This window comes from Cynoglossus semilaevis, chromosome 17 (assembly GCF_000523025.1).
Source record: "Cynoglossus semilaevis isolate Cse_v1.0 chromosome 17, Cse_v1.0, whole genome shotgun sequence".
Taxonomy (NCBI): domain Eukaryota; kingdom Metazoa; phylum Chordata; class Actinopteri; order Pleuronectiformes; family Cynoglossidae; genus Cynoglossus; species Cynoglossus semilaevis.
The window spans coordinates 14110360-14122020 of record NC_024323.1 but is presented as its reverse complement, the minus strand read 5'-3'; the positions used below and the strand labels follow the sequence as shown (position 1 = coordinate 14122020).

The following is an 11661-nucleotide window of genomic DNA, read 5'->3' as shown; positions in this document are numbered from 1 at the left end:
GAGGGGGGGGGGGGGGGGGGGGGGGGGGGAGGGGGGGGGGGGGGAGTGTGGCCTCATACGTACGACTGACTTCTTTTTTTTTTTTATCTCTGAATCTGTTGAATGTTTGGTTAAATCATCGTTGATTCCGACTCTGACTCATGTTAATGTCAAACAGTTTGTTTTTTATCAGTGTTGCAGCAGAGGAAGACACAGCTGTGTCAAGGGTTTGATTCCAGTTCAGTTACATTGATGATGAAACGATGTATTTATTTATAGTCATGGTTCAGAATGAAAGCAGCGGTTATTTTTAACTCCCTGGGGGTTGTTTTTTGTCGGACAGTTGGCTTCGAACACGTGGTTCCTTTTTTTTTTTTTTTTTAATTTGTTGAAACACATGCTTTAAACAGCATTAGCTCTTTAGTGTTGGTTGTTGAAGCAGTGTGTGTGTGTGTGTGTGTGCAGGGAAAATGGACTGTAATGATACTATGACGACACCAGTGGCCCCGCCCACTTTGGTCTTCAGACCCAGGCAGTTGCAGTTGAGCTTAAATATTACGTTGTAAGCTCATGGTATCGTTATTATTATTATTATTATTATTATTATTATTATTATAGTAGCAGCACTGCGTTAGCATCAGCTGAGAAACGAACATCTGAGGGAGAGGGACGGTCCCTGAACATCTCTTACCTCTTTGTCCTCGTCCTCCACTTCTTCCTGCACGTTGCCAAACTGAGGTGTGTGCTCCAGGAGTGGTTCGCCTCGATCCCTCTCCATCCCGTTGGTATTTCTCTCCAGCAGAGGGCTCTGCTCCGGGCGTGCCAACGGAAGAGGATCTGGTTCTCGCTGCACCAGCCATGTCTCCACCTCGGCCTGAGGAACCTGTGGGGACACGTTTAACGGCGACACGGTGAGCGACTAAACTCCGACGAAGTGGACGCATGTGACTGGAGCGGGAGGGCGTGTCCTACCTGTAGTCGGTCCAGCGAGCGGACCCAGCCCAACAACCTTCGTGTGGTGAAGAACTTGTCGAGGTCCACGTTCTTGAGGTGCAGGTCGCTGCCCTCGTCCAGTCGGTTGCGTAGGTTGTGGAACTGCGTCTGAGTCAAAGCAGAGGTTGGACCCATGATGGCGTCGTACCAGGAGGGGGGCAGGTAAGGCTCCAGCCCCACATCCACCCTCACCCCACAGAGACTCAGCAGGATGGCCAGCTGGATGAGGCCCTCTGTGAAGTACTTCTTCAGGTGCAGCATGGTCTTTGATGTCTCACGGGACAAAGGACCATGGGACCAAACGGTCTTGGATTCTGTTCAGTCCACTCTCCTCCACGTACAGTGAGCGTCTGGTCGATCGGAGAATGTAGAAAGTGTAACGTCCAAACGTCTATCGAGCAAAGAAGTGGAACACGTTTGTTCCACTGACGACAGTTATTCCTTTGATGTCTTTAAAGAACTGAATTAGTATTTTCTGGAAAGACCAGATCAAAGATGGTTCTTGTTCTCACGGTCTCATCCAAAGTGTCCTGGTCTTCACAAAGTCGTCCTGCGGGACACAGACAACAAAGTCTGTCAGCGACGAAACACACTTAATTTAAAGTAATGACAAATTAAAACCTTTTCTGTAGCGCCCCCTTTTTGTAGATAGAGCTATTCTTCCTACACATTGACAAATTTTTAGAAAAATCACAAAATCTCTACAAAACTTGTTATTAAAGGAAGAAACTGAATGAACCAATCAGCTCCTGTCCTGCCCTCTGAGGCACAAACGGAGCAAATTTAAATTGACAGTGCCTTATTATGTCCCTCGCCACAAGAGCTCTGTGCTCCCCTGGGGGACCCGCCCTCCACTTTGGGAACCACTGTGTTAGTGTGACCTGCCGTACACACTGGCTGCAGCAGTATTTAGACATTGGACTGTGTTTTTGTGTCAGATAAGAAGAGCAGACGCGCAGACGGACTGAGGAACGCAGACAGGACTGAGCCGACTCGTAGTTCCACTCTCTGAAACTTCGACCTACTTCTAGAAAAAGCGTTTGGTAACCAGCTGCCAGCTGCACAGCACAGCCTCTGATTAGTCACTGCTGCCACATGATGTAATCCAGTGTTCACATGGAGAATGGAGAACCCCCCCCCTCCCCCCCTCCTGGTCTCCTCCCTTCTGAAAGAGTTACATGGCAGGAGAAGATGTTTTCAGTTTTATAGAAAAAAAAAATTGAAATTTACAACACCCCTTACGGTGTGTCAGTTGGAGGTTACTGTGCGAGTGTAGTCTGACTGAAGTGGGTGGATACTGTAGGTGACCTTATAATAACTGGACAGGCGGTCGGCGTTAGGTTGTTGTAGCAACCACAGTGTTACCTGCCCTGTTTGCTGCAGATTTCCATAAATCCTCACTCTGCATGTTTGAACACCGAGAAACAATGACGGGTCAGTGAGTCATCGCAGCTATTGTTTGTCCCGTTTTGCTTTGTTAGGGTTAAAAAAAAAAAAAAAAAAAAATACTGACGCTGGTCCTTAAAAATATAGGTTGGAATTGGAATGATTCTCTGGGATTTGAGGTGTATCTGTATCTATTGTATACAATAGAACTGTTGTTCATTGATTTGTGGACAAACGTTGTCAGTCAAATGAGTTCATGATGACGTCATGCCCTTCAAAATAATTCTAAGATTTTTTTTATAGATTATTATATATTAATATTCTATACTGTATAATATTTGAATCCTTTGGATTATTTTTCATTAGTGCAATATATTCAGACAAACGTTAGCATCGATGTTACACAGTAGTTACAACAGTGTAACTAAATATAAGAATAACTAATATATTTAACGGTAAAAATTGATTTTAATTCAAGTTTAATCTCGAATTTAATGACGTGACATGGATGAAACCGAAAGCCTATGTGAAAATGAAAAGTCAGGGACTTTTATTTTTTACAGGGAACTTTAACATCCTAAAAGAGGTTCGGTCTGGTAGATCGGTCCGTGATAGCGTGTTTGGACGTCAGTTGAAGTTGGGGAACACCGAGTTCCTGCTCATGTCCTCGTTCTACCTGGTGTCCAATCCAGCACAAAGTTCCTTCAGAGCGTGACGTGATAAAATCACATGTCCCTTGCCCTCAGACAGCATCGGTGTATCATAAAAACACGGGCAGTAAATCGGTCACAAAGGAATATTTTAGTGACGACACTGAGAAACAACGAGTCAAACGGACACAAACAACGAACAAAACACGAACGTCTTCGATCAAAACATATAAAGTTAAACACCTTTAATAACAAAGTTCATAAACGATGTCGTGTTCTTACCACAGCGCAGTAGTTCAGACTTCAGCGGTTTATGTCGCTTCCTTCTACCCGTGTACAAGTAACTGTGTCGCGGCTTCTGTTTGTCTTCCTCGCTGGAAGGAGGGACATTTAAAGAGGCAGCGTCGTGACGTAAATAACCACGCCCACTAAAGGGGAAACCCAACTAGACGCAAACACGTTGGTTTCCAAGTTTTTGTTTATCTTTAATGAAGGATCTAGAAATACAGTATATTATAATGTAATTTTCTCCAGCTGTTCCATACTGCCTGTACTCAGAGGGAAAAAAAAAATTTGTATACATGTTTTGGAAAAATGTTTAGAAATTTTTTTTGAAAAAAAATAAAAAATTTTTTTTTTTTTTGAAAAAATTAAAAAAAAAATTTTATGAAAAAATTAAAAATTTTTTTTTGAAAAAATTAAAAAAAAAATTTTTTTTTTTTTTGAAAAAAATTTAAAAAAATTTTTTTGAAAAAATTAAAAAAAAAATGTTTTTAAAAATTAAAAAAAAATTTTTTTTTTTTAAAATTTTTTCAAAAAAATTTTTTTTTAATTTTTAAAAACATTTTTTTTTTAATTTTTTCAAAAAAAAATTTTTTTTAATTTTTTCAAAAAAAAATTTTTTTTTTTTAAAATTTTTTCAAAAAAATTTTTTTTTAATTTTTTCAAAAAAAAATTTTTTTTCTCACCACCATCCTGGTGGTGAGACCAGCCATGTAAACCTAAACCTTTCCCTTCAGCTCAGCTGACACTCTTCTGTCACAGATCACTCCTGACACTTTTCTCCAGCTGTTCCATCCTGCCTGTACTTTGAGGGAAAAAAAAAATTTGTATACATGTTTTGGAAAAATTTTTAGAAATTCTTTTTTTGAAAAAAAATTAAATTTTTTTTTTTTTTTTTGAAAAAATTAAAAAAAAAGTTTTTTTTGAAAAAACAATATATTTTGAGTGACAAGAAAATATTAGGGATGTGCAATAATATCGACCAACAGATATTATCGGACAATTATGTAAAATCTGTAAGAATCGTTATCGTTTTTCCTCCGATAATGAAAACCTGATAACACAATGCCTGGGTTTCGCGAAATATGGTGGAACCGCGTGTAGTGTCCTGGACGTTTACCTCAGTTTTGTGGGCAAATATAGGTAACTGTTGATATCGGAGTTGGACATTAATTGTTTGGACATTATCAGTATATCAGACATCGGCAAAAAGTTAAAATCGGACATCCTTAGAAAATAGAAAACAATTAGAAAACTTCATTATGAAAGTGATGTAATGTTTTATTTTTGTCACTTTTTAGCAGAACAAGACACATCATTGGTGAATAAAAAAAGAAGTGAAACATAAGGCAACGCCAAAGTCACGTCAACAAAAACAACACTTTTCAATTGTATCAGGGTAAAACAGTTCGTTCATTTTGGTTGTTTACGATAAGAGTTTCTCTAAGAAAAACTTTCAAAACTTCCTGGTCAACATTCAGTCGAGAACAGCTAACGTTTTCCTTCATCGTGGAGTTAAGCTGTGAATTAGAGCAGTGGTTCTTTAAAGGCCACCCCAGGCAGCTTCTACCCCACAGGGAACAGCACTGACACAGCCACAGTCTGTGAACCGTCCCTGTGTGCAGCACAGACACAGTCTGTGGGACAAATACTTTGCATTGACAATAAATGAACGGCTCATAAATAACTGTAGGCATCTGAAAAATCCTCCTTCCCCAACAACAGCACAGGAGTGTCTCTGTTTGTCTCTTGTTTCAGTCGAGCTCAGAGCAGGGAAGTCAGTCATTTACAAACACTGCACTGGTGAAGTTGAATGTCAAAGATTAACGTCGATTGAGGGTTCAATTCCCACAGCTTAGAATAAAAATGATTTATGTTTTTTTTCTTTATGGTGGTGATTTTAAATGATAGGTTTGAAGAAGCATATTCCATGATGGGTGACGTGGGGAGGGAGGGAGGGAGGGAGGGGGAGAGAGTTGTTTCTGTGGGAAGGTTTAGTGTTTGCTTGGCAACTTGAATTGTTTTTAGGAGAACTAAGAAATGTAATTGTAATAAAAAAAACCCGACAACATCACAACTGTATTGATTTTTGACACGTTTCTGTCAAAACCACTTATAATAATGTATGTAGACGTTGTTTTTTTTTTTAATTTGAAGGAATGTGATGTAATGCAGGGCAGCCAATCGGGAGAGAGACTTTGTCTTCTGTACTTCACCACTGGAATCATTCCAGTAAAGTCTGATTAAACCAGTTTAACAGGGATCCTTTCACCCAGCACACACTTTTATGTCGAAACTAGGAAAAAATTAAAGTTTTTTTTTCCAGTGCTGGGGTCGGAATGTGTTAGCAGAAATAAATCTTAGCCACTACAAACGTGCTCTGCTACGAAAATCTTTCTTCATACAGTTAAATAGAAATGAATGTAGTGTCGAACTTGGCAGGAAATAATCAAGTAAACAACAGGTGCTTCAAGTGCAAGGTTGGTTTGGTTAATGAGGAATGCTTTAAAATAATAATAATAATAATAAAAGAGCATGTTCAGGTTCTTCACCTCATCAATGATGAAATCAACCAGACAAAAAGCTTTTTTTGTTCTAAGACTCTGGTTTTCTTACACTCCTTATAGTGAACATCCATTTCTCCACCTTTCTACTTTTATTTTTTCCCTCGTTGGCAGCCATGGTATTCCTCACACTCCTCCTCCTCCTCCTCCTCCTCCTCTTTCCCATTCTCCTTCTACCTCCTCTCTACGAGCCGGCCTCCTGCTCCTGGCCCAGGGACTCCAGCAGGAGACCCATGGGCGTCCTCTTCAGACCAATGCTCTCCAGTTTGTTCTCCATCTTGTTCTTCAGGCTGCGCAGTCGCACCGAGGCGTGCACCAGGACCGCTGTGAAGTAACACACAGACAGGGGGCATGATGGGAAGGCATTATCTTCACAACACCACGGTGACACCACGAGGAAGTACCCTCAGGTATCTGCTGCTGACTCTTCAGAATAAAACCTCACAACAGGAAACTATCTTTGACATCTTCTCTCTTCCATCTGTGTGTTTGTCTTACTCAATATAGGGAAGGCGATCCCAAACAGGAAGACGGCCACGCCCCCCAACACAGAGACGAGGAGGTAACTGACAGCCAGGATGGCCAATAAGCAGAGGCACGGGTGTTTTCTCCTGAAACGGCGAACGGGAGCTTGGTTCTCCGCAGCCCAGACGAAGCCAAGGAACAACGAGGTGACCACCACTGCTCCGACACACAACTGCAAGGGCCGGAAGTACCTGTAGATGTAGCTTCGTTAGCGAGTTTCCCTTTAGATAAGTAGTAAACGGCAAAAAAAAAAAAAAAAAAGTCTGACTGATTCAAATTTCCGGAAAAAACAATGTAAACACGGGTGTTTAGAGTGAAACACTGCTGTAATGAAACCGACACAATTAGTTGGAATAAAAATAAATTTGTAAATCTGATTCCTGCGTCACTGATATATTCTGTACCTCTATATGTAAACGGGTAATAATAACAGCACTCTGCAGCCCCCTGCTGTTTACATTAGAGACAGAGGAAAATACACCGTCACGTCGTCATCATCTCCATTATCATTATCATATAAAAAAAATCTAAAAAGAAAAAAAAACAATAACTGTGTTTAACTCGAACAGAATCTGTACAAACGTGGGCAGAGAGAAACTATAGGCACGAACGGTTACGGACACGTCAGAACAACAGAACTTACACCACTAAGAGCAGGAGCCCGAGCGCGGACAGGAAGTAGTTGCTCTGGTAGTAGAGCAGGTTGTTGATAACGCGGTTGTTCCAGCGGTCCAGATCCCGAACATCAGGCACCGCGAACCTCGCTGAACTCAGGAGGAAATCATCCAGACTGCGCAGAGGTGGCGGCCGTACGCCTTCCATGATGCTTGTTGTCGCTGAGGGAAACACGAACTGCGTTTCCCAGCATGCAATGTAGCGGGGGGGAAAAAAGGCGGAAGTACGGCTAGAGGCAGGGACGAAGCTACTGTGTGAACACTGGGGGGTTTGATAAAGTAAAACGAATTAATTAATTTAATCAAAGGACGTCTTTGACGTCACAAACGTTCGTTAATCAATGGTTTCAAACAAACGTTCCATATAATACACCAATATTTTAAGTTCTGGTTCTGACGTCACCAGTGTCCCAGACTGCGTATATTTTCTACCAGTTAACTTCTGGCCACTGCCTGGTCAAAGTTTGCCACCAAACTTTTTTCATACAGCTTTTTATTTTTTATTTTTATTTTTATTTTTTACCAGAGAACGTACAACAGGAGCCTTTTATTTTGAAAGAAATCGAAGAGGAGGTGGAGAGAAGTGTCGGGAGCGCGCTCGCCTTCACCAGCCGGCCAGCCCGTTTATCCTGTGTAGGGTGGGCTTTGGACGTAGCGGGGGCGCGCCTCAGTGGGAGGAAAAAAAAAAAGAGGAGAGAGAGAGAGAGAGGGGAGAGAGAGAGGAGATCTCTCGGTGTGACAGCTGAGATCTGTCCACGTCAACACACGGAGCACAGCGGAGCAGGAGCCACATACGGCGGCCGAGATGGACTCCACGTCACTGGTAAGAGCCTCGACCTGCAGCCGGTGCGGCGGCGCGGCCCGTAGGTAAAGATTTGTGTTCGTTTGTGAAGCAGCGAGACATTTGTTGCATTGGCCCAGTTCGGTCGGTGTGGAAAACGACGAGGGAAGGGGGTTTGGGGGGGTCTGGNACAGGTTACTAAATGACAACGCAGCTTTTGTTTGTTTGGACAAAGTGAGTTTGAGTCTGATTTGACAGCGTGGCCGTGGTTCAGGCCTGATGAATACTGACACACGCGCGCATGCACGCGCGCGTACACAACGACAGAAAGACAGAGAGAGAGAGAGAGAAAGAGACTTTTACAGAGGTCGTATAAACAGTGCGGTGGTCGGCGCTGGTTGTCGGTGCAACAACACACGAGGCTGTGAAGTTTTACTCCGATTCAAACAACGTGGTGGACTCACAGCTGTTACATGCGCGGGCACACGCACGGACACGCGCGAGGCTCAACAGGGCAGCGGCGACGTAAGCCAAAGCTGCAGATCCTGCAGGGATCATCACCTGTGGCTCATCAGTGTGATTGAGTGCGCGCAGGTGTGTGTGTGTGTGTGAGTGTGGAGAAGTTTTTGTTTTGAACACTTTGTCAGGACCAGTCCGGGTCCTGACCCTGGTCCGGGTCCACTGAGACAGTTGTTGGAGTTGAAGTCGAATCATTTTAGTGACTTGATAAAAACAGCCGGACAGACTGTGAGTGTGTGTGTGAGAGTGTGTGTGAGGAGGGTCGATGTATTGTACGCTCTGGCTCCTTGTATTCATCATGTGCACAGATTCAGACTGGTTGACGTGTAGCGCACAGTACGTGCCACGTCCTCCATTCTCTCTCTCTCTCTCTCTCTCTCTCTCCCCCCCTCTCCCCCTCTCCCACACTCGCCCCCCCCCCCCCTCTCTCTCTCTCTCTCTCTCTCTCTCTATCTCTCCATTCAGTCAAACTTTATTTATAGACGTTTTTCAAATTAAAAGCCATCTAAAGCCTGTTTTAGTTACTGTAGATTTTACTTCTTTTTCTGGAGTCAAATTTAATGTTTTGATTTTTTTTAAATAAATTTTTTAATGGTTTAGGATTTTTTTAAATTGTTTTTTTTATTGTAATTTAAGTATGAATTTCACCTGCAGTCAAGGTTTTGTTTGTGTGTGTGTGTCATCAGTTAATACCGAAACTGAAACCACTGATTAACGCCCAGACATTTCCATAATTTCTAACTGTCTTTTTTTTTTCTCTCCACATCTGTTAATAATGTTGAGAAATAAAAATAAAACTGGGCCTCACTGATGAACACCCTGAGGTCATAAGGTCACGAGGAAAGTGTTTTATTGTTCTAGGGAAAGTCAGTTTTTTTTTAAATTAATTTCCGCTGAAGATGAAGAACTGAAACTGAATTTAATTAACCAGTGGAAATAAAGTTATTGTTAGTAACGATACAGTCTAGTTTTGGAAGCCATAAGAAAATGCAGTTTAGCAGAGATCTCCATGATATTAATAATAATAACAACAATAATAATGATAGTAAGACATGTATCATTCAATAAATGTTATGGTAACGTAGCTACATGACTAGAAGGACAGAACAGACTAGTTAAACTCCTCTGCTTTAGGATTATGGTTATTAAAGTTATTATATTATTATATACTGTAATTATTGTCTTTTCTTTTCTTTTTTTTTTTTAAAAAATGGATTAAATATTCAGTACTAGCAGTACTTTCCCCTACGGCAGTACAGACAGGATGGAACATCCAGTGGAAAGACTGGATTATCTGGGCTGACGGCAAATAAGTCCTGTTGGTTTTTCTCTGCTCCCGTTCGTCTACTGTACTGAACCGTTTGGACCAGTCGTTGTTGGACCAGTTTTTCCGTTGGTCAGTCTTGGACCGTCGTTGTCTCCCCTTCAGTCCACAAACACATTGAGTAAACTCTAAAAACCTGCATATATTCAAATAGCGGCTCGAGGCCCATGTGTGACTTGTACCGACCTCTGATAGGCCCAGTCTGCGGTCATGTGACTAACGTGGAGAGAGAGAGAATTGTACAGTTGAGTAGACAGTACACCAGAGCATGGATCCCAGACTCCCCGTGGACCAGTGCAGTAACAGACGTCCGTGTGTGGAAATGATCAAAAATACTTTGACTGGAATCACGTGTTTGTTGTTAGGTTTTAACTCGAGTTACAAAAACAGTTCTGGTCTTAATTAACCTCAGGTGTGAATGTGAGTGTTTTTGTTAATGTGATGCACAGCTCCACCTGTGGTCAGCTGGTGGTATAACTGCAGTGTAGTCCTGGACTAAGTTCTGTGATACACTCTGACTGTGAATCTATGAGAGTCAGTGCATAACAGAACTTTGTCCCGGGTCTAAAAACACCTCACGACAACGAGGGACGGCTGGAAAACTAGACACAGAGTGTGTGTGTCTGTGTCTGTGTGTGTGTGGGGCTGAATGGAAAAAAATAATTTGGTCATTTCCACATCTGGAATAGTGTTTCCTGCACAAATGTTAAAACCGGCTTAAAGAACCGAGGGCTGCAGCCTGTTGGGTTGGTCCAGGTCTGAGTGGGTCAGACTGCTTGGTCGTGGGTCGGACTGCTGGGTCATGGGTCGTGGGTCGGACTGCTGGGTCATGGGTCGTGGGTCGGACTGCTGGGTCGTGGGTCGGACTGCTGGGCTGCTCTCACCGTTTGAAGTGTGAGAAAAACAGAAAATCAAAACAAAAATGAGAGGAAAAACTAATGAAGTGAATATTTGACAGGTGTGATGTGTTCATCAGCCTGTAGGAGTGCTGTTGTGTCCGAGATGACTCCCTGAGGTGATTCAGCAAAAACTGAAATACTAAGGTTCGCTCTCCGTCTCCGTCCGTCTTTCTGACTTCTCCACAGGAACCCAGTCTCTACACAGTCAAAGCTGTCTTCATTCTGGACAACGATGGAAACCGACTCCTGTCAAAGGTCAGTCTGTCCGTGACCTCAACGCGTGGACTTTTGTTTTTCATGAACTATTCAGTGAACGTCGTCTGTCGTCCTCGTGCTGCAGGGCTGTGTGTACAGTGTGTGTCCATGCAACATTAATCTGAGGACATGTCTCTGTTCCAGTACTACGACCCGGAGCTGTACCCGTCCATGAAGGAGCAGAAGAACTTTGAGAGAAATGTTTTCAACAAGACGCACAAGGCAGACAGTGAGTTACTCCACTCCGTCCTCTGTCCTCTGTCCTGACGTCTGTCTGTCTGTCTGTGGACGACTTTTCTTCATGTGATTTATGATTGTGTATCAAAACAAACGGTCTTCAATATGGGGGTCGCGAGCCCGGTGTATTCCAGGGGGTGTTGAGACAGTGTTGGACCAGAGCGAGTTAAAACCTGGACAGTTGTCCCGTCCATCCAGGGTCATTTATAGGGACAAAAATTCCCACATTTCCTATAAATTTAAAATTTCCAGAATACACGTCAACACAGCTGAGGTTTTTCTTTTTTTATTTAAGGTAACTGTGATCGTGACTCCTGTGTCCAGGTGCCTTTGGACAGAAATAAAATAAAATGTAGTCTGTCACAGCGCCCCCTACTCATTTTACTTTGACTTTATTTGTTTAAAATAAATATTAAAAATATAAATATATGAACCTTTGACCTGAGACCCCTTCACTGATCCTCGTTTTTTTTTACTGTCACTGTTTTCTTATTTCCCCTTTTGTCCAAAACCTCTCCTTCATTCCTCCGTTTCACTTCCACCTCCTTTTGTTCATCTCCTTGTCATGCAATCTCCCCCCCCTCCCCCTCTCC

The 11661-nt window shown here is 42.5% G+C and overlaps 3 protein-coding genes across 4 annotated transcripts in view; 1 reads left to right on the top strand and 2 right to left on the bottom strand.

The window, feature by feature from the left end:
• Nucleotides 1-3548, bottom strand: part of LOC103393553 (endoplasmic reticulum membrane sensor NFE2L1-like) — a 9971-nt gene extending 6423 nt beyond the window's left edge. Inside the window, exons 1-3 of the mRNA XM_008330554.3 lie at nucleotides 3291-3548; nucleotides 952-1522; nucleotides 671-862 (exon numbers count right to left, since the gene is read on the bottom strand). Coding sequence (XP_008328776.1) covers nucleotides 671-862; nucleotides 952-1233 — 474 coding nt within the window. The 5' untranslated portion in view covers nucleotides 1234-1522; nucleotides 3291-3548. The remainder of the gene's footprint in view (nucleotides 1-670; nucleotides 863-951; nucleotides 1523-3290) is intronic.
• Nucleotides 3549-4546: 998 nt separating this feature from the next.
• praf2 (PRA1 domain family, member 2) lies at nucleotides 4547-7584 on the bottom strand. The gene is made up of 3 exons (XM_008330553.3): nucleotides 7023-7584; nucleotides 6353-6570; nucleotides 4547-6178 (listed from the first exon to the last, which is right to left on the bottom strand). Exons 1-3 carry the CDS (start codon nucleotides 7199-7201, stop codon nucleotides 6039-6041), a joined length of 537 nt encoding a protein of 178 aa, XP_008328775.1. The 5' UTR covers nucleotides 7202-7584; the 3' UTR covers nucleotides 4547-6038.
• Nucleotides 7585-7730: 146 nt separating this feature from the next.
• The window catches only part of copz2 (COPI coat complex subunit zeta 2), a 7085-nt gene continuing 3154 nt past the window's right edge, over nucleotides 7731-11661 (top strand). For both annotated transcript variants that reach the window (XM_017040792.2, XM_025064805.1), the window contains exons 1-3: nucleotides 7731-7876; nucleotides 10763-10831; nucleotides 10976-11060. In XM_017040792.2, coding sequence (XP_016896281.1) covers nucleotides 7859-7876; nucleotides 10763-10831; nucleotides 10976-11060 — 172 coding nt within the window. In that variant the 5' untranslated portion in view covers nucleotides 7731-7858. The remainder of the gene's footprint in view (nucleotides 7877-10762; nucleotides 10832-10975; nucleotides 11061-11661) is intronic.

What these genes read in the sequence shown, in the direction of transcription:
- praf2 (XM_008330553.3), bottom strand. Translation starts at nt 7,201, where the DNA reads ATGGAAGGCGTACGGCCGCCACCTCTGCGCAGTCTGGATGATTTCCTC. An exon ending in GGGCTCCTGCTCTTAGTGGT is followed by an intron (nt 6,571 to 7,022) that starts GTAAGTTCTGTT and finishes CTACATCTACAG; the next exon opens with GTACTTCCGGCCCTTGCAGT. An exon ending in GATCGCCTTCCCTATATTGA is followed by an intron (nt 6,179 to 6,352) that starts GTAAGACAAACA and finishes GTTACTTCACAG; the next exon opens with CGGTCCTGGTGCACGCCTCG.